Source organism: Cyclopterus lumpus, chromosome 13, assembly GCF_009769545.1.
Source record: "Cyclopterus lumpus isolate fCycLum1 chromosome 13, fCycLum1.pri, whole genome shotgun sequence".
Classification (NCBI taxonomy): Eukaryota; Metazoa; Chordata; class Actinopteri; order Perciformes; family Cyclopteridae; genus Cyclopterus; species Cyclopterus lumpus.
Window position 1 is genome coordinate 11,263,630 of NC_046978.1, and position 18,887 is coordinate 11,282,516.

The 18,887-nt window shown below is 44.5% G+C and overlaps 2 protein-coding genes across 4 annotated transcripts in view; one reads left to right on the forward strand and one right to left on the reverse strand.

The window, feature by feature from the left end:
• The first annotated feature begins 276 nt into the window (after positions 1-276).
• Positions 277-5,058, forward strand: pgr (progesterone receptor). 3 transcript variants are annotated; one of them, XM_034548166.1, is made up of 9 exons: positions 277-834; positions 967-1,154; positions 1,691-1,800; positions 2,738-2,854; positions 3,071-3,376; positions 3,689-3,833; positions 4,012-4,142; positions 4,465-4,622; positions 4,746-5,058. In XM_034548166.1, the coding sequence occupies exons 1-9, from the start codon at positions 277-279 to the stop codon at positions 4,899-4,901; spliced, it is 1,869 nt and encodes a 622-aa protein (XP_034404057.1). In that variant the 3' UTR covers positions 4,902-5,058. The 3 variants fall into 3 exon arrangements, with proteins under 3 accessions (XP_034404057.1, XP_034404058.1, XP_034404056.1); XM_034548167.1 differs by having other exon boundaries at positions 277-368; positions 738-1,154; XM_034548165.1 differs by having other exon boundaries at positions 277-1,154.
• Positions 5,059-5,917: 859 nt separating this feature from the next.
• Positions 5,918-18,887, reverse strand: part of LOC117741569 (rho GTPase-activating protein 42) — a 70,804-nt gene continuing 57,834 nt past the window's right edge. The window contains 18 exon segments of the mRNA XM_034548679.1: positions 5,918-7,201; positions 8,001-8,080; positions 8,179-8,241; positions 9,384-9,540; positions 9,782-10,171; positions 10,358-10,508; positions 10,823-10,982; positions 11,154-11,259; positions 12,057-12,115; positions 12,302-12,386; positions 13,087-13,161; positions 13,341-13,403; positions 13,712-13,751; positions 14,044-14,122; positions 16,914-17,023; positions 17,575-17,675; positions 18,032-18,137; positions 18,139-18,162. Of these exon segments, the coding sequence (XP_034404570.1) occupies positions 7,113-7,201; positions 8,001-8,080; positions 8,179-8,241; positions 9,384-9,540; positions 9,782-10,171; positions 10,358-10,508; positions 10,823-10,982; positions 11,154-11,259; positions 12,057-12,115; positions 12,302-12,386; positions 13,087-13,161; positions 13,341-13,403; positions 13,712-13,751; positions 14,044-14,122; positions 16,914-17,023; positions 17,575-17,675; positions 18,032-18,137; positions 18,139-18,162 (1,938 nt within the window). The 3' untranslated portion in view covers positions 5,918-7,112.

The following is an 18,887-nucleotide window of genomic DNA, read 5'->3' on the forward strand; positions in this document are numbered from 1 at the left end:
CGTTGAAACATGACAGCAACACTCCGAACAACTTGTCATTTACTGAAACACGCCAAGGGTATCTTCTGAAAGAGTTCACTCTTAAAACACGCAGGCTCAAACTAACTGGTCTCCGCTGTCCCGGACATGAGAACGAGAGACGTCTAGTCACAACGTCTCTCTCGACCGGGAGGAGGATTACCGGACAGCCTGTGAGCATCCACCGTTTATCCGACCGCGTGCAGCCTCCGGGGCGCGCGTCCTCCAGTCTCCGTTGCGCACTCCGCGGTTCGGAAAATGGAAAATAAACTAAACGGAAGGATGAGCGCCATCAGCACCTCCATCGCCGACTCCACCGGCACGAGAGCAAGTGACTTGCTTGAAGCCGGCTTCATTAATGCTAAGCTATGCAACGAGTCGCAGCCTCTCACGTGCATGTCCTCCGCCGCGCGTCATTTTGGAAACGTCGGCGCGCTGTTCCACGGCTTGAATTCGAGCGGCGACGGCGCCGTTTTCAAAGACTGCGCCGTGCTCGACGCGTCTTCGCCCGCTGGCAAACAGTTCTACGACCGCGGCGGGGAATATCTCAAGTGCGACGCGGTGTCGTGGGAGGATTTTGCTAAAGTTCAGAGAAGCGTGGCCACGTCCGAAAGTTTGCCCGGCTGCGCGAGTTTAAGCCTCTCCTCGGCCAACGGAGCGTTTAAGTTCATCAAAGACGAACAGGAGGCCTCTGTGATCATGGACACCCCGTGTCCCAACTTCGACCCGTCGTCGGAGATGCCGGCCCTCGACACCTGCTGCGACACCGACAGGAAGCTGAGCGACGGGGAGTCGACAGGCTTCGCGCCGGCTGCGGCGGGATCCCCGAACTTCTTGCTCGAGCTGAACCCGGCGGAGCAGCTCCCGGCGCTCAGCCAGGTGAGGACCGACTCCAAGTGCGGCTTGTCCGGGAAGGCCGCCGTCAGCTTTGACGCCGACACGAACAAGGGCCAGCATCTGACGGCGTACAAGAGCGAAGCCCCCCGCTGGCAGACGCAGACGTCTCCGGCCGAGCCCCAGTACTGGTGCCAGTCCGCAGGGGGGACCGAGGACCTGCTCGCGCACGGCAGCTACGATGGGTTCCAGACCCCGGCCCTGACCCACAGGAACCCATCCCCTTACTCCGCATTCCCCGGGTAACTACTCCATGAATGTGCACGTGATGTTCCATCTGAAGTGTTCCATGAACACCGAGTGTGCTGCTATATGAGAGGGACACTTAATAAAAGACTTGCCAGATCATAGGCCTTAATACACTGATGATCAGATAGTAATTCATCACGTGTAGATTTGCCATAATTACCCGTTCACAAGTCAGTCCACTTCTGTGGAAATAAACTAACTTTTCATCTCTTTCCTCTTTATCTAAACTCTTTTACGGAAACGTCCATTTGTCTGTTGAAAACACCAAAGCCTGGGTGAGAAGATCTTATCCAATTTGGTCTGGTATCAGTTTTATAAGCTTTAAATGATCCCATAACAAGCCAATTATTAATGCCACTGTAGCTTAATTAAAGGCACATTTACTTTGTACAGTTCATCTACATGTCAATAAGTTTACATGAAGGTTTGAGATCAAGATGTTCTGCGAAATATGTCAGAATGAATCTGCAGTTTTGTATGAACTCAGCTTCATGGAAGACTTCATCAGCGTGTGTTTATGTTTCCCCAGCATGCCACCTCAGAGACTGTGTGTGATCTGTGGCGATGAGGCATCTGGTTGCCACTACGGAGTCTTAACCTGCGGGAGCTGCAAAGTCTTTTTCAAGAGAGCAGTTGAAGGTGAGTGAAGAAAGCCTGTTTCTGGAGATGTTATGTTCCATCTAGCAAATCATTAAAATAAATGTTTTAATCTATCCACCAAATCATTTTGAGAAATGTTGTTTTAACTACGAAATCATTTTAAGCGCACATTTAATGTCTTCTGTTCTTTTCTAGTTGTGCTTGCGTTCAGTCACGATTGTCTTAGCAACACATGTACCATATTGGGATTGTTATGAAAGGGAATAAACGCATTAGCAGCAGATAATTTACCTGCTTTCTTCCCAGAATACATTTTATTTCAAGATGTCTTTTAACATCTGGCCAGCGACATCTGATCAAACATTCCTGTTTCATTAACCCGGCCCCTTTGTCTTTTTCAATGCCCGACTCCAATCTACACTGGGACAGTGCACTTCTTCTGATACCCGTATCTGGGTCTGTTATTGCATTTGTAATAGTATAAAATAAACTAAAAGATAAAAAGGGATACAAGATTTTAAAAAAAAAACAACACTCATATTAATCTCTAAAGTCAGCAATCACAAGTCTACAGTAAAGGCTGTATCACAGTAAAGGGGAGTTACCACATTAAATGTGACTGACCTTCTATGGCAGTTAATAAAGGTCATTAGCAACAGTATCACATTAACCAGCGTTCACTGTGTTCTTCATCTCGGACTTGTTTTTCTCGTTATCTCGCGGTGCGCGATAGAGAAGAGTCACTATGTCTCACCACGGCCGTGTCACTGTGTTCTCACAGCCTTACTTTAATCTAATTTCCTTCTTCAGATCTCTCCTCAGAGCGCCGCCTCGGTGGCCCCGTTAATAAATCGAGAGCCCTTCAACACTTCTGCCAGCGCTCTCGTTATGCGCCTCTCCATCCGCGATACATATTTGAGAATCAAGCGCTCGTTAAAATGGGGTGCGTTGTCTTGTCCTCTGTTTGGCTCCACAGGCCATCACAGCTACCTCTGCGCTGGGCGGAATGACTGCATCGTGGACAAAATTCGGCGGAAGAATTGCCCGGCGTGCCGCCTCCGAAAGTGCTACCAAGCGGGAATGATGCTCGGAGGTAACCACTTGGTCGGATTGCTTTTTGCACGCCGACATGCAGAAGTTAAACCGGTTGGTTATGCAACACCGGCTCTTTCGCAATTAGCATCAAGTTGTATTTAAACAGGATCCTTTCGCACATTGGTCATTGCCCTGGCATAGATGAAGAAGAAGAAAAAAAGAAGCTGTGATTTGTTATCATCCGATTTAACCGAGCCTTGCACTCATGTCACAGGCAGGAAGCTGAAGCGTTTCGGGGCCTTGAAAGCCTTGGGTTTCCCCCCGTCCCTGATGTTCCAGTCCCACTTGGCCATGTCCAGCGACAACCAGGCCTTGACCTCCATGTCTTGCGTACCGGGCATCCGTGAGGTGCAACTCTCCCAACAGATCCTCAACATCCTGGAAAACATCGAGCCGGAGACCGTGTACTCCGGCTATGACAGCAGCCAGTCCGAGGGGCCGCACATTCTGCTCAACAGCCTCAACCGGCTGTGTGAGAAGCAGCTGCTGTGGATTGTCAAGTGGTCCAAGTCCCTGCCAGGTAACGGCCCTCCGCAGCTCAGGGTCAGCACAGCTGTCGTCATGGCGACCCACCGGCAGTACTTGCCGAAGGTCTCAGCCTTAAGCTCCGGCCATAGTTAGAAGGCCATACTCATTGGTTAAGAGAGAGGTGATTCCAAGTGGGAGGAAAAAGCATTTGTTTGGAACAGGAAATGGTAACATTAGAGATTTTGTTGAAAGCTGGAAACAGTACTGGTAAAGCAATGGTGTTATGACAGGTTGTATCTGCTATGACATAATATACATACACAGACTCTAAACGAATAACAATACATTCTCTTTTCTTCCTCAGGGTTTCGTAATCTTCACATCACTGATCAGATGACCCTCATCCAGTACTCGTGGATGAACCTGATGGTGTTCTCTCTTGGCTGGCGCTCCTTTCAGAACGTCACCAGTGAATATTTGTACTTTGCGCCTGATCTGATTCTCAGTCAGTAAGTCACCGTCACCACACGGGCAATTTGAGTTGGCTTTTCATTCCTGAGGAACAAGAGTTACGGTTGTTCTTCACAAAGCAGTGGTTTGGTTTGGAATGAAAAGGAGGCGTGAGGTTTTTCAGAAGCATTAACCATTTTGTGTTTTTTTCTTCTTCTTCTTCTTCTTTTCTGTCAGGGAGCAAATGAGGAGATCTCCGATTTACGACCTCTGCCTGGCAATACAGTTCATCCCCCAAGAGTTTGCAAATCTCCAAGTGACCCGCGAGGAATTTCTCTGCATGAAAGCCATAATTTTACTCAACACAGGTAAAAGCCAGCAGCCTTCCTCAAGATGACTCACGTTTGTGCACAACCTTCTCGTTTGGATTTACCGCACACGCAACTGTTGCGAACAGAGACGCAGCTTTGATGATCGTCCACTGCAGAGCGGCACAATGAAAAGGGAGTGTTTCACAGGGCGAGCCGGACCGCGACGAGATTTATGTAGCAGCTGCCATCAAGACAGATACAAAAACATTGTTTTTAGCAGCAGCATGTGACCTCTTGTTGAGCTTTTGTTTTTTACATTTTAAAAGTGCCTAATAAAAAAATAAAAAACGTTTGACCTATAAGTGTCCTCTGTTTTCAGTGCCTCTGGAGGGACTCAAAAGTCAGGCAGCATTTGAAGACATGAGACAAAACTACATCCGGGAGCTGACCAAGGCCATCCACGTGAGGGAGAAGGGCTTGGTGGCGAGCTCACAGAGATTCTACCACCTCACCAAGCTGATGGACGCCATGCACGATGTACGCCCCCCTGCCCCCACAGATCTGAGCACAGCAGCACTGACTCACGTCTTAATCTAACCGCTACTTTAATGAGTGCCAAAACAACCTCTTTTTTTTTTTTTCCTTCTTCCCTCTTGACAGATTGTGAAAAAGGTCAACCTGTTCTGTCTGAGCACCTTCATCCAGGCAGACGCCATGAGGGTTGAGTTTCCAGAGATGATGTCAGAGGTCATTGCCTCCCAGCTTCCCAAGGTCCTGGCCGGCATGGTGAGGTCCCTGGTGTTCCACACCAAGTGACGAAGCCAGCGCACACGTCATAAACCGGCGGAGACTTCTTGTGAATTATTTACCCCACAATTACTGGATTCTTTGTAGCCTTCTACTATTGTAGTCAGTCATTTATACTTTCCCCAGTTTACTCTAATGGTCTGTAATGGTGAAACAGAATGTCATCCTTTAAAAATATGTTTTTCAGTACAGAGCTATCTTGAATATTATAAAGTTAGAAGCACCAATCAATAAATCTCCTGTTGAAGTCTGGTGTATCCAACCGTTACCATCCTACAGCTCGGGTATAGACGTTACAAACTAGCTGATGGAAGTAGGTTTTGAGAACCACTGAATTATATTTTTGTATTGAAGCTAAACAAAAAAATAATAATAAAAAAGGTTGAATATTCAGCATTCTCACCAACATTTTATTCAGGAGACACTGAAACCTGCCACTAATGAAATTGTTTTAGGGTGACTCACTGCACCAGTGTCAGGGAGGAGAAACTCAAATTATCTGTTAAATATTTGATTAAAAACAAGCCAAAAATTGCTATTTTCATTTCAGAAGGTGAGATTTGAAGTGAGTGCAGAAGTTCATAAATTGGCCCGATTTCACAATAAAATGGCTGGATCAGCAAGTACAAACAAATTATCTCTTTCTCCTCGAAAAATAAAAATGAACTACAACTAAAACCAGTTCACATGTTTTTTAGCTGTACAGACAACAAAAATAAATGTGACCAAATATATAACTTCCCTGGTGGAAGTAAGAAACATGTTATTAAGATGTAAAACTGCATCATCTCTCAGTCTAGTCTTAGCTTTTACCTTCCAGCAGTTAACACCCTCACAAGTTGTTCTCACTTCCTGCTGTTGAATTTAAGAGTCAAGCTGCAGTGAAACTCACCAACTGGGACAAAGGATTTGGACCACAGGTCGAAAGAATCACGCGCTTTATTTAAAGACATGTTTATGCACCGTCAAGATACAGTAGATGATTGCAAGGAAACAAGATTGTATATATATATATATATATATTTTAAAACAATACCAAAATGTTACATATTTAGGATATGAATATCACTTCCCCTGCAAATTCAGACTCTAAGGGAGTATTCCAGCATGAATGCTCGAGGTCGCCTCGCACTCTTACAAATGTAAATGCAAAAGAACATCATGATCCTGACATTTGGAGTACATTTTCAGTTTGTAATAATTGAATAGCGTGTGTGTTGTTGATCATTTGCTTTCTTTAAAAAAAATTTTTTTTCTTGAAATAGTACCACTGAAGTTACCTTCTTTTCAATAATCGTGAACATTGTACTCTGGAAATGTTGTGACAGAAATGAAAAAAAAAGTATTAATATAAAATAATATCTTTACCATAATATAATCTGTCTGGTTATCATTACTTTTGCACCGGTGTACCAGTGAGTACAGTACCACAGGAGACATCAAACTACACCTTGTGAAAATAGCATTCATGACATTCTAAAAATATTTGACACAGGATATATTTGATGTGATAATTTATAGTAATAAACAGTTAAACAAAGTAAATATTTTGGATTAGCAACTACAGAAGATGTCATGAGTGCTACTGTAGAGTACAGTACTGTGCACTGCAGCAGCAGTGAGCCGGTTCAGTGGAGGAACAATGATCACAGGCCACAAACATGGACGTTAAGGTGCAAACACATTCTGCTTCTCTTTATTAGATTCTAATAGATAGATCAGTATCACTATTTTAAAAAAAAATCCCAGTTAGTTTCAATTACGGCTGATAGAGGATGTTTGTGAAACTGCAGATTTCCATTGATGAAAGGAAAGTGTTATGTCGATATAATGAGAACGTTAAAAGATAATATATCTCTGAAAATAAAACTTGTGAAATTAGTTGTGATCGTTTTGTGATTCTGGAGGCGAATACTGGGATTTAAAACATCAGTGCGGTCGACGAGTAATATATTTTCACCTGACAATAATTTGTGAATCTCTGCAGATTCAACAAACATTTCACGATTAGTCAATGCAGAGAGGGAGGTACATTATATGGGATGTATAGATCTGTCAAAGCAATTACTGCACTGCTTCATACCTGGTCAGACTATGCAGAAACGTCAGTTACCAGCAATAATAGAAACATTACAACAATCAGCCACATCGTGTATCGTCTGTATTCTTCTTGTTTTTCTTCATGGATACCATGAAAACGATGCAATGTTGACCAGCTTGTTAGAGGAAGACAACATAATTCTCAGGGATTAAACCGGTTTTCCCCTCGTACGTTGCTTGGAGCCAGCCGGGTTCAACAGAGGGGTAGACTACGGGACAAAAAGAGAGGGAACACTCAAGTTGAAGAGAAGCCACAAGTAGATTCTCGATCTGATTAGAGTCTCTGAGCCGGTATTTGGATCCATTATGTCCCAGACTTAGTGAATAGTCGCATACAAAAGGGAAATTAAATAATAAAACGTGGAAAGCAGATTGAAAAGACTCCGGGTCAGCCTGCTCTTTTCATTCAGTCCCTACGAAGTATTTCAGCATGGCAGGAAAGAAGATCCGCCTAGCCCAATCACACACATACAGTATAAGCCTTAAAAACGGCAACGTTTATCGTTGCTCAGATGCAGGAGGAATAGCTTTAAAAATTATCTGCTGAAACAATCTGGAAGAAATATATGCTGAATAAGAATGTGGAGAAAACTGGCCCGTCAATGGCGAGAGCAATAAAAGTACTCAAAGTACTGCTTGCTGGTAAGTGGTGGGGAGCGTTTGTTGACGTTTTGGCGCTGCTGCCTGTGTTAACAGGGAACAGGCCCTGGCGCCTTCCATCACTAGGTTACAGTGACCTGCCTGCACTGGTTGTGGGCCAAGTCATCTCCTGGTGGAAACGGCAAGAAGGCATAACAACTAATAAAATCCCGGGGCTGTTTATACGTCAGCAAAGCATATGGGGGTGTCCCGCCAAGAGCAAAATAAAATGGTTTATGCCTCCACAAAAACACTGGGAATTAGCCAAGCCCTTGCTGAGTGCTGCCAGGACACAACACTGTCCGAGTGTCCGATCAGTCTACAGAAGGAGGCACATAATGTTTTGCCGTGTGCGTTGGCGCCGCTTACCGTTTGAGAAGTGCGCCCCCTGGGGGAAGCTGAGCTCGTGGCTGTGCTCGGCCTCGCAGGAATACATCGCCTTGGCATCTCTGTAACGACAACAAAAGCAGAACACAGGCCAGAGTTGAAGCAATGAGAGAGGTATGGATGATGGGAAAACTGCTGTAGATGGCGTCATGTAGGGTACCGGCCGACTGGAACAGACTGCGACGAAGAGGCGTTTTCAAAAAGCAGGGCTCTGGCAGCGACCCTGAAACAACATGGGGAAGTTTAGTCCACCTGATTGTATTAGAGGTAAAATAAACAGCAGGTTTGGTAAATGTCAAAGGGCAAATATACTCCGTGATCACATGGTCAGTAAAAGAGTAAAAGTGTTTTCTATTTTGATACATCATTATCTATAAAATGCAATGCCGCCAGGGAGAGAAACAAAAACAAGTCTGTCCACTCTCTCTCGGCCCTGCCAGCATTCCTCATTGTTTTAGATTGAGGTGAAATGCATAACACAATACGGGAGGTTTCCTTCCTCCAGCGTGGCGAGAATCGAGTTTAAACCACATGACAAGGCTGCACACCTCGGAGTCCAGGGGACAACAGCGCCCAGGAAGAGCTGGGCGGGTGCTATGCAAGGAAACTACTTGAGAGACTGTGTGACTGGCTTCTCGGACAGGACAAGTCAAACAATCTGTGCAGACCGCTGCTGGGTCACATCAACCCAGGAGCAGGCGGAGCGTGATTAGAGCCAGCTCTCCCACCAGTGAGGAAAAGGCATAAATCTCCAAATGCACACTCATCTGATCTCAGAGAACTCTCAATGCTCATAAACAGAAGGAGGAGGAGGCTGATGACTCAGAGGGGAGAGACGGAGCAGTGAACTGAACTGTCCTCAAGCCTTATGGGCCTGCGGTTATTTAGTTGAAGGACATTAAACTGCACACAAACACATTGCCCTGATATAAACTGTATGTCCACAATAGGCATCAGAGGACAGCAACCAACAAATACTTTCCTTATCAATTGATCTGTCTGTAGTTTTAGAATAATCAATTAATCATTTTGTCTATGAAATGAATGAAAATAGTAACAAATGCCCCGTTACGTTGTCACAGAGCCCGTTTTCTCAGACAAACAGTCCAAAACCCAATGTTTATTAGATGAATAATGATATAAAACCAAAGAAAAGCAGCACATCCAAACCATTGAAGGTTTGCCGATAACTCAATTATCAGTTGTTGATATTCTGACCATTGGCTCATCAATTATTCAACTCATATTCAGCACCGGTTTTTAGGCGAGTAATAAATAATGAATGAAATGTCCACAAGATAAGATTCCATGGATGGCATTAAGAGTTCTAATAAGCAAAATGACGAGCGTTTTAAAAGCCTTTACACTGAGCCGGGCCTTTGGTAGCCGTTGCTGACTGAGGCGTCGACTCTGCAGCGGAGCTCTCGTTTTGGAGGCAGGTCTGGGAGCTCCGAGGGCCTCAGACTCTCGCCGGGCTCCAGTGTTGACAGACTTTGGACGGATCCAGAGCGGCTCCTGTGGCCTAGAGGGAGACATGCAAGTAATATGTCTCCTGGTAAATGACACAAAGACATTCAAGTTTAATGTCAGCACCAAGTGACAGAATAAGTCATGCAAATCACATTTCACCACTGCGGTTTGAATTGTGCTAAAGTCAAGGGAGTGCTGTCAGTCTGAAGTCCTGCAGGAATAACTAATGAAAATATAACCATCTCGTTTAGGAATTTCATGAAGTTTCTCTCGTTACGTGACGATCCTCCTACCTTCAGAAATATGCAGTGATTTCAGGGAGGGGCCAGCGGAGCGGTTCAGCAGCGCTGGCCTGAGGTCAATGCGGCAGTGCGGGGCTTTTTTGGGGGCGGGAGACAGCCAAGGCGCTGTGCTCACTGAGGACAGGCTGAGAGCGTCCTCCGACTCTCCATCTGTACGGCCCGGGTCCTCCCTGGAGCTGGACTCCGGGCTGCTGACACACACGGCGCTCCTGGGGCCGATTGAGAGCTGCGATGGCATTCGGCGGAGGTCCAGCAGCGACTTGTCCTTGACCTGAGCAGAGCAGGCTGATTTGGAAGAGCTATTCTGCTCAGAGGAGTGGGAGGACAAAGACTCCATGCTGCCCGTGGGGGTGCTGCTTGGACTGCTGCTGAAAGTGTCACCTATGCAGGGGCCAGAGAGGAGGCATACAAGGCCCTCATTAAAACCTTCTAATATGAGGTCAAGCCTTCAGAAATGTGGCGAGACAGTGTGTGTAGACGGCGGAGAGATTATTAAAAGTCGCCGACGGGGTTTTGTTAAACTGTGGTGTGATGGCCCGCGGCGGTAATCACTGCGTTGGTACTCACTTTCTGCATCTGCCAGGCACAGGGTTGGGGTGTAGAGGCTGCGGGGCTTCCTGGGCCCCGTGGACAGACAGATGGCCCTGCTCCTGCGAGAGCCGGGTCGGCTCTGGGGCTGGGGCAGGGGCATGTTGGGGTCCGGAGGCTGGTGGAAGATCTGGAGGTCCAGAAAGGAGCAGTGATTATGGTATTCACATTGTGTTTGAGCTTTGTTACAAACATGTAAGACTCTCACTGTCCAGTATTGAGGTGGAGGACATTTCTCAATTTCATTTCCAGACAAATTTAACATATCAATTTGCATTTACTGCACCGTGATAGAATAAACTATCCACATTGCCCACCTGCATGCAGTGTCATGCTCAGTGTGTTTTACTCAAACATGAAAAACAACAACAGGGTTTTCCCCCATAAATGTGTCGTAAAAATGGAAAAAGCTTGTGTAAAATTTAAAAGGAAAACGCAACTCACTTTGCTGAAGTTCTCGATTAGTATCTCCATCACTATGTTCTGAAACTTGATGTTCATCATGGCGGCCACGGTTTCCTCTTGTGAGCGCATCAGGGTGGGCCCAAAGATGACACCCAGGTTGGACACTGTCATCAGGTTGGACTGGCTTTGTGTGGATACTCTGCAGGTCGAGGACATGGGTGTAAGATGCTGTTCTGTCTCGGTTATGAAAACACAGACAAATGCATCAGCGAACTGTGAAGACTATTTAATCCGTCTCAGCAGTTTCTATCTTCTCTTTTTTTCTTTTTAAAAGGCTGCAGTGTAACCGATTCATTACAGGAATACGTACGTGACGAGGTGCTTTATAAGCAGCGCCAGCATTTCCTTGTTCCTCTCCGGCAGCTTGTGAACCAAAGCATGGACAGCACACACCCGGTAGTTCTGGTCATCCGACTCTGAGGAAAGGCAAATGGATATCAAATGATCAAGTGGCTCATGTACTAACGCAAAAAAAAAGCCAATGACCTGACAATCATTGACTTTCAGAATGGTAATATTTTGTATTAGGGTTACTGCGAACAGAGGGATAGAATATTGTATTGACTATTTTGTCACATTAATGTGCAGCAAATATGAATACAGCTATACATCCACTTTTAACGTTAGATTTGAGCAACTTGAATTACACTTGTATGTAAATAGAAAAATGTCCACTTGAAATTGTGGTAAAAAAAACGAAACCATGTCAAATTTAGATCTAGAAATTCACATTCAACTTGAGACACTATATTCACAGAGGTGTAGAAACAACTCTCAAAAGAAGAGAGATTAAACCAGTTTAAGAGAGCTTTGTAATGCATATGGCATGGAGCATGGAGACAGACACTTTTTTAATTGGTTTAATGTCTGCTCATTTCATTTCACCGCTGCCTGGCTGCTGCAACCACAAAGTCTTCTCATTCTAAATAAATACATTGGACATGCAGTCCAGTTTAAACTCAGTCCCCCTTAAAAAAGGGTGGATACAAATTCACTATGTCAGACAAATTAAATCTCCACACATAATTTTCTAATCCATATGCACTACCAAATGGCACAAACACAATTAACCCATTCTTAATCAAACATCCCACAGCAAACAGAGGAAAGGTCTTAAGTTTGACCAACAATCTCTTTCAGAAGACAATAAATGGTGAAATATGTATACCGTCATAACCAACTACAGCCCTCATAGTAACTTTGCTTAACTTACTGACAGCCAAGATGAAATCTTTGTGGAGCTTGAAGGTCATTAGAGGCTCAGAGAGACATCTGGTGAATGAAGAGTTGGCATTTACTTCCTGAGTGACACGGGTCTCTTGAATGCAGCCAACTCTCTTTGTGAGTGACTGGCAGCGCACAATGCATGACTAACACCGGGTAGCTTTCAAAGAGGCATTATGGAGATAATGATTATTCCTGAAAGCCGAGGACGCGCAGCCACTGGGGCAAGCTGACCTGAGGTAATTCTTGAGACCGCTGGTAATAGTTTTGTTGTCCCACGTCTCTGGATCCAGGTCCATATCCACAGGAGCCCTGGATGCTATTGGAAACACATTTTACTTTTACCACAGTGCGTAAGCTGTACATTTCGTGGAAGAAACCAATACAACCAGACACTCCCTGACAGGTTGCCTCGCAGAGCATTAAAAACACCGTCTTCCTTCCTATGTGGAGACTGGAGAGGAGAATCTGAAATGAATGCACATGTACAATGTGTGGTGTCTCCCGGAGATGGAGATCAAGCTTGAGGGGGAATTTAATGAATCCCTCAGACATTTTCTGTTCAAATGTACATGCAAACAGGATTACCCTGGATCATCTAATAAAGTAATGACAGAGTAATATGGGACCCAGTGGCTGTTACGCTGTCACGCCACAAGGAGGACCTCTTTCCTCACTCTGCAGGCTCACATTGTGTTTGCTAAAGCTCCAGATTCAACTTAAGATGGTGGACAAAAAGAGATGAGCTGTTCATCCACGAAAGCTTCACAAGCTACAGAGAGACATAAATGGTCAATCGGGCATTTGGAAATGACATAATTGTCTATTTTTGTTTTGCTACATGACACGTGAGAATGCCATTTAATACTGTGTATACACAACACTAAGAAATACTCGTGAAAAAAGCCTCAACATTAACAATATCTTTTATAAAGTTCCTTTAAACACAGGGCTCATTAGTCATTTCTAGTCTCCTGAGCTGTGTAAACGCATTATTTTCTGATTTTAAGGTTACTTACAAAAGACTGTGGTCATCAGCTTCTGTACTTTGGAGTTGACTCCTCCAATCCTGTACAGTCCCATTGTATTTATGCCTGTGTGGCAATGAGAGAGAAATTGAAAGGGTTGGAACAAAGATTTTTCTGTTTAGTTAAGGCTTATGCAAATGAATGTGTTGCCATGTCCACTAATGAACGAAGCACATTGATAGTCATAATCACAGCCAGGCTGCACTCAGGTGACAGATGAAAGCTGAGAGATGTAAATGCCTCACCTCTAATCTCCACCAGGTCGATGCATTTCCTTACAAAGTTAAAGCCCGCCTCATTAAGAAATGCTGTAATACAACATGAGAATAAGGTTGACGTGTCAATTACCAGCCGTGTAAAGCATGCATCGTGCATGAGTAACAATATCTCGCCTCTGTGTTCGGGCTCTAATAATGCACATTGTGGTGAAAGGCGTCGCTATGTCTGCTGAGTGGGTGCATGTCAAGTTATTGTGTTAATGAACACGACGTATGTGTTTGATATGTGCAGGCTGGGGATTTTTATCCAAAGTCTTGGAAAGCTAAATTTACACATTTCAATGATGAAAGGAGATTGGAATGATATATACATAAAACATTTTTAAAAAAGCACTTACTTTCTTCCTTTTTGCTTAATATTGCTGGCAGGTTGTAAATCTAGAGAAAGTTCACAACATTATTATTTTAACGAGCCCTCTGGTTAAAATGCATTAACATTTTTTTTAAAAAGAACATCATTCTGGTTTTCCCAGAGGGTCTGTTCAGCGGACTGTCCTATTATTAGTACAAGTGGACAGTGAGGTCATGGACGTAACCTAAACCCTCCAGACGAGGGTGCCAGTGACAAATAAATCCGCTTGGGTATTGTTGGGTATTGTTGTTCCTGTCTAATAGCAGCAGCCTGCCTCACAATGAATATTTTCAAAGACAAACGGGCAGAGTTCCTCACCGGCTCCTTGCCATCCATGGCCTCCAGCCACAATCTTCTGTTGGGCTCAGAGAGTGCCTGCAGTGTCATAACGCCATGCCTGGAAAGATTTCATAGAAAAGCTGCAGTCTGATCTCATTGCCTCGGGGGCCCTGAACAGACCTTGTTTACATTGGCTCAGACCACTATAAAAAGGACTAGTGCGACTAAAATAGCTCATGTGCAAATGCTTAAATTCAAACTGTGCCCTCGCTTGGCTCGGTGCTTCGCATTCCACTCCCAGTTAAAACGCTACATGTGCTTAAGATTTAGGTGATTGGTTTTGATTTTCTTTGGCACCCAACATGCATATAACACCTTAGGATTTCTTCCTCGCCTCACTCATCGGTGCGTAGCTTGGAAGCTGAGCATTACCTGCAGTCGATACACAGCACTGCCAACATTATCTGAGGACACTGTCAAAGAAAAACAAAGCCCACCCGGTAGTGATAGTTAGTACTAGCATGGAGCCATGTCACGTGGCATGTGTTGCGATTAACGGGGAATATTAACCACGTTTTCAGTGATGACCTCCAGTGGCATCTCGCCATGCAGATAGTTTTGAGTAGTTTTCAGACATTAATGCGTCTACCCTTGAATACAGTGGAGGGATTTACGTTTATGATGCTCACAACACTGAAAACATTTCAAAGATTCAACGGCGACACCTTGACACCCCCCCTGCTGACAGTGACTCTTTCTAGAGAGACACGTTGCTGGTGAATTTATTTAATTACACTTTGTTTTCATTGCCATGAGCACCACAAATTAAATTCTATTCACTGCGTAAATCTGTGCAAATGAAATGAAACCATTTGATGGCCAAATACCCCTTTAGTAATTTGCGTGAAACAACTCTTTAAAGAGTTTCTGAGGAGGGTTTGCCAGAATCCGGCGGGGCTATAGGTGTAACAGCATGTTTATTATAATGAGGATGAATAGATGAGCTTGAAGCCGACAGGAGCTTGGCTCACATTGTCCTTGTAGTTGGAACAAGCACCTTGGGGCCATCGCCCGTTTATGATAAATGAGTTGTCCTGCAAATAAACTGCAGTTGTTGTCCATGCTCAGCAACACCACGCCAAGGGTGAGCGGCGCCGGCCCTGGTGATGGGCTGGCTCTATATTCTGGAGCACACGTCCCAATAATGAGCTCATTCCAAGCCCTCAGAACTTGACCGCTCCCGCCACCGTTCATCAGAATGCTCCTGAAGGTGTTTGATCTTTGGCCAAACCCGTGTCCCATTCCCAGAGTACCGCGTTAAATGCAAATACGTTATGAATGATCCCGCACCGCTTAAAGATTTCAAACTTCTGAAAAGAGGCGAAATGATCAATTGATTCTCAGGAGGACGTAAATAAATGTGTTATTTGAGCAGGCAAGTAGAAATCATTTCAGAATATGTCTGTGTCCTTAAGCCCATATTGACCACGTGATTGTGTGAAGCGCCAAGACGACGACAGCATTCCATTAGAGGGTTTGGATTAGAGATGGAGCGGGTGACACGATTAGCAGCGCACATGCAGCACATGCAACTGCCCCGAGAGGGCAGCACTGGTCAGTTCACATACCGGACTTTATAGAAAAACTGAAGCGGCCTGAAAAGAGTTCCACGATAGATGTCATTTCTACATTGACATGAACACAGAGAAAAGACGGACTGGGTAAATATCGATGTTGTGGACACACAACAAACAAGAGCCTGGGAAGGAGGGGACTTGAGGGACGTGCGGGAGACAAACAGAGCTGAAAACATCTGGTACACAGGGAGTCTTTGAAGATGTTAATCAAACCTGAACGGTTCTTGCAATGCCGAGCACTCATGATAATCTAGGTTAATTGCCAGTATATCAATTGGGTTCAAAAAGACACAAAATGCATGAGCACAAGAAAATTCCCACGTGCACTTTCTTAATCTTCAAATAGGTTAGTTGTTTTAAAAAAAAAACACACAACAAAAACATTCTGTCTCCGTGGGGTGACTTTTGCTTTTTATATGCAAAAACACTGGTATTTTTCAACCGGAAATATCCCATGTTTTGTGGGAAAGTGACCAACATTTTTTGAAATTGGCATTGAGGGTGAACGCTGTACCGGCAGCTGAGCTGAGAGGGCATGTACCGGTATGTCTGCTACAAGTGCTTGTTTTTGCCATCGAGAGGCTCGGAATGTGTAACGTCATGGAAAGTACCCTACAGAGAAATAAAACCAGTGTAATACAAGGGAACAAGGGTATCAAGAGACCCCTTGATTGACACTTCAGACAGGGGTGAAGACTCATAAATCATAAGACAATTATATACCACTCACACCCACTTCCCACTTTTTCTAAAGCGTAAGCTTGGCCAATAGTTTTACATAATTCAAACTGCACATCATTTATTCACAAATATGAATAGTGAGTGCGAGAGGTTGCGTGAAGCGAGTCTGTCTTCATGACTGCCCTGTGTGTGTGTGTGTGTGTGTGTGTGTGTGTGTGTGTGTGTGTGTGTGTGTGTGTGTGTGTGTGTGTGTGGGGGGGAGACACCCAAAACTGGACCAATATCAGACATTGTTGTCCCTATTAATCAGTTGCACACAGAAACATGGAAAAATAGGGTCCAGGTTGAAAAATACCGAAGTTGCCCTCAAACTTCAAACAAAATATATAGTTACGAATGCGATGCCATGGAGACTTTAATTATTTGGACCACCGCACCGCAGCATACTGATTGGTTACACACTGTTCCAACTCGTGATGGAAGACAAATGTCGACATGCTAGGAGGTGGTGTTATTATGTTTTCTGGTTGTTTTCAGTCCATGTAAGTGTGGAAACCTTTTTGGGAACACGTATATGATCCAAACAATCACCTCTCCATCACTTCGATATCAAAGCAGAAACGCTTGTCGATGGAGTCCGTTTTCCTCCGAATGCAAGACTTGAGCTTGAACATCTCCGGCTGGTTCAGGACAAGACCGTTCTAAAAAAAATATATATACCGTACATCAATAAATAAAAAATAAAAAAGACAATTGAATGCACCTGTGAAGCATTTATCTTTGATTCTTTCCTTCGTGCACATCTAAGAACAGCAGTACAATCATCTGATTGGTAAATGCAAACGTTTGGTTGCCGGTGGTTAATCGAATACACAATTACATAATTATAACTGGATTATTTGATCTATATGAAGTCTCGAGAACTTTTCACTCATATGTGAGTGCAAATGCTTGAAAATTAAGCAAATCTGTTTCGTTGACGCTGAAAAAAACAAGACACACTCTGTAATGAGGTTATTTTTATTCCTTAAGTCCCCTTTCTTGTTATTTGTGGATTTTGTTATCTTTGAACCATTTTTTTTTATCCACCTTGAGTTAACAAGTCTTTTGTTTTCTGTCCTGTCATCTTGATTTCTTTTTTTCCCCCTGTGGGGCGAGGCAGCCGTATCAGCCACGAGGGAGTTCTTCAGGTGATGTGTGCTCAGGCATCTGTATGGGCAACTAAACTGAACCAAAACTAAAACTAAAATACCTGTTTGGCGGCCGCTTTACTTTCAGTGATGCTCATGCTGAAGGTCTTGCTGCCTTTCTCATATGTGCAGTAGTGACGCGTCCAAGTGCATCCCAGGGGCCCTAGGACACAAACACACAAGTGCTTGAGACAAAATATTTTCACAGGAAAGACTTTTGAAAATCAATTTGCAATTAAAGTGTGATGAATCAAATGTTGTTTATCGCTGCTGATAAAAATCTACCATTTTGGTGCATCTCCCCCCATCCTCGTGTTTGAGAGCACATCACAGTGAATCGGTAAACAGGATGAATTATGAGCTCTGAGCGAGAGGATCTCCTCTGCAGAGGCCTGGGAAAGCTCCAGACATGTTTATGTTGATGGATGTAAAACCATGCACTTATAAGTGAGGTCTGAAGGAGTGGGGTGGGGGTGCGGGGGACTCTGACTGACTGGCAGCCCGGCAAGAAAGACTCACGTTTCTCCTGGACGTACAGGAAGCCTTCCATCGTCCACTGGCCCGGGGGTTTATAGTCCTGATCTGCAGACCGTATCCTCTTCATCAGCTTCTCCACTTCCTGCTTAGGTGCTCACAAAGTTGTTTCGGGTCTGCGCAGGATTGGATTGTAATTGCATTAGCAGAGGAAGTCTTGTGCGACTTCATTTCTTTCCTTGCAGTTTCTCATCTCAAGTACCCTTACTCTGCCTGCATCAAGGCGCAGACTGAAACCAACAAAGCAAAACACGTCAACCGATGATAAATGCTTCACATTTGTTCAACGGCGTGAGGACACCTAGGGGAAAGAACGCATTGGCAAACTGTTTGGAAGCATCCAATTCAAAAACACTGGATTCATATTGGAGGAATACACTTGAGGTGGTACACTTTCAGGACTCAATCGTTAGGCGTCCTCTTTTTTAATTTATTTTTACTTAAAGAGGTCAGTGTGAGGCTGTCTCAGATCCCCTGCTAGAGAGATGCTGAGACAGCCTCAACTTGTCCAGCTCCTATTAGAGCCCTCTGCATCTGAGGACATGGAGAGAGGGTCACGGGAGTGGAAATTGTCAGGGCAACGGCACTGACATTTTGGGTCAGAGTGAAATTTGAGCCCTCGGGCTGCGAGTGGTGAGGTCATGGTGATGGAAAGGAGAGGGCACGGCAGCAGCTGTAGCTTTACACCCAGTTCTACCTCTATTATTATTTTTTAACACAGTACCATTACATGGCCTGCAGTAACTGCCTGCAATACAACACTCTGAAACTATTGATCCTCAGTGCAGCGCAGAATCTCATTTAAATCGCGCATCTATCCATTTGTGAAAACTCTTGCTTG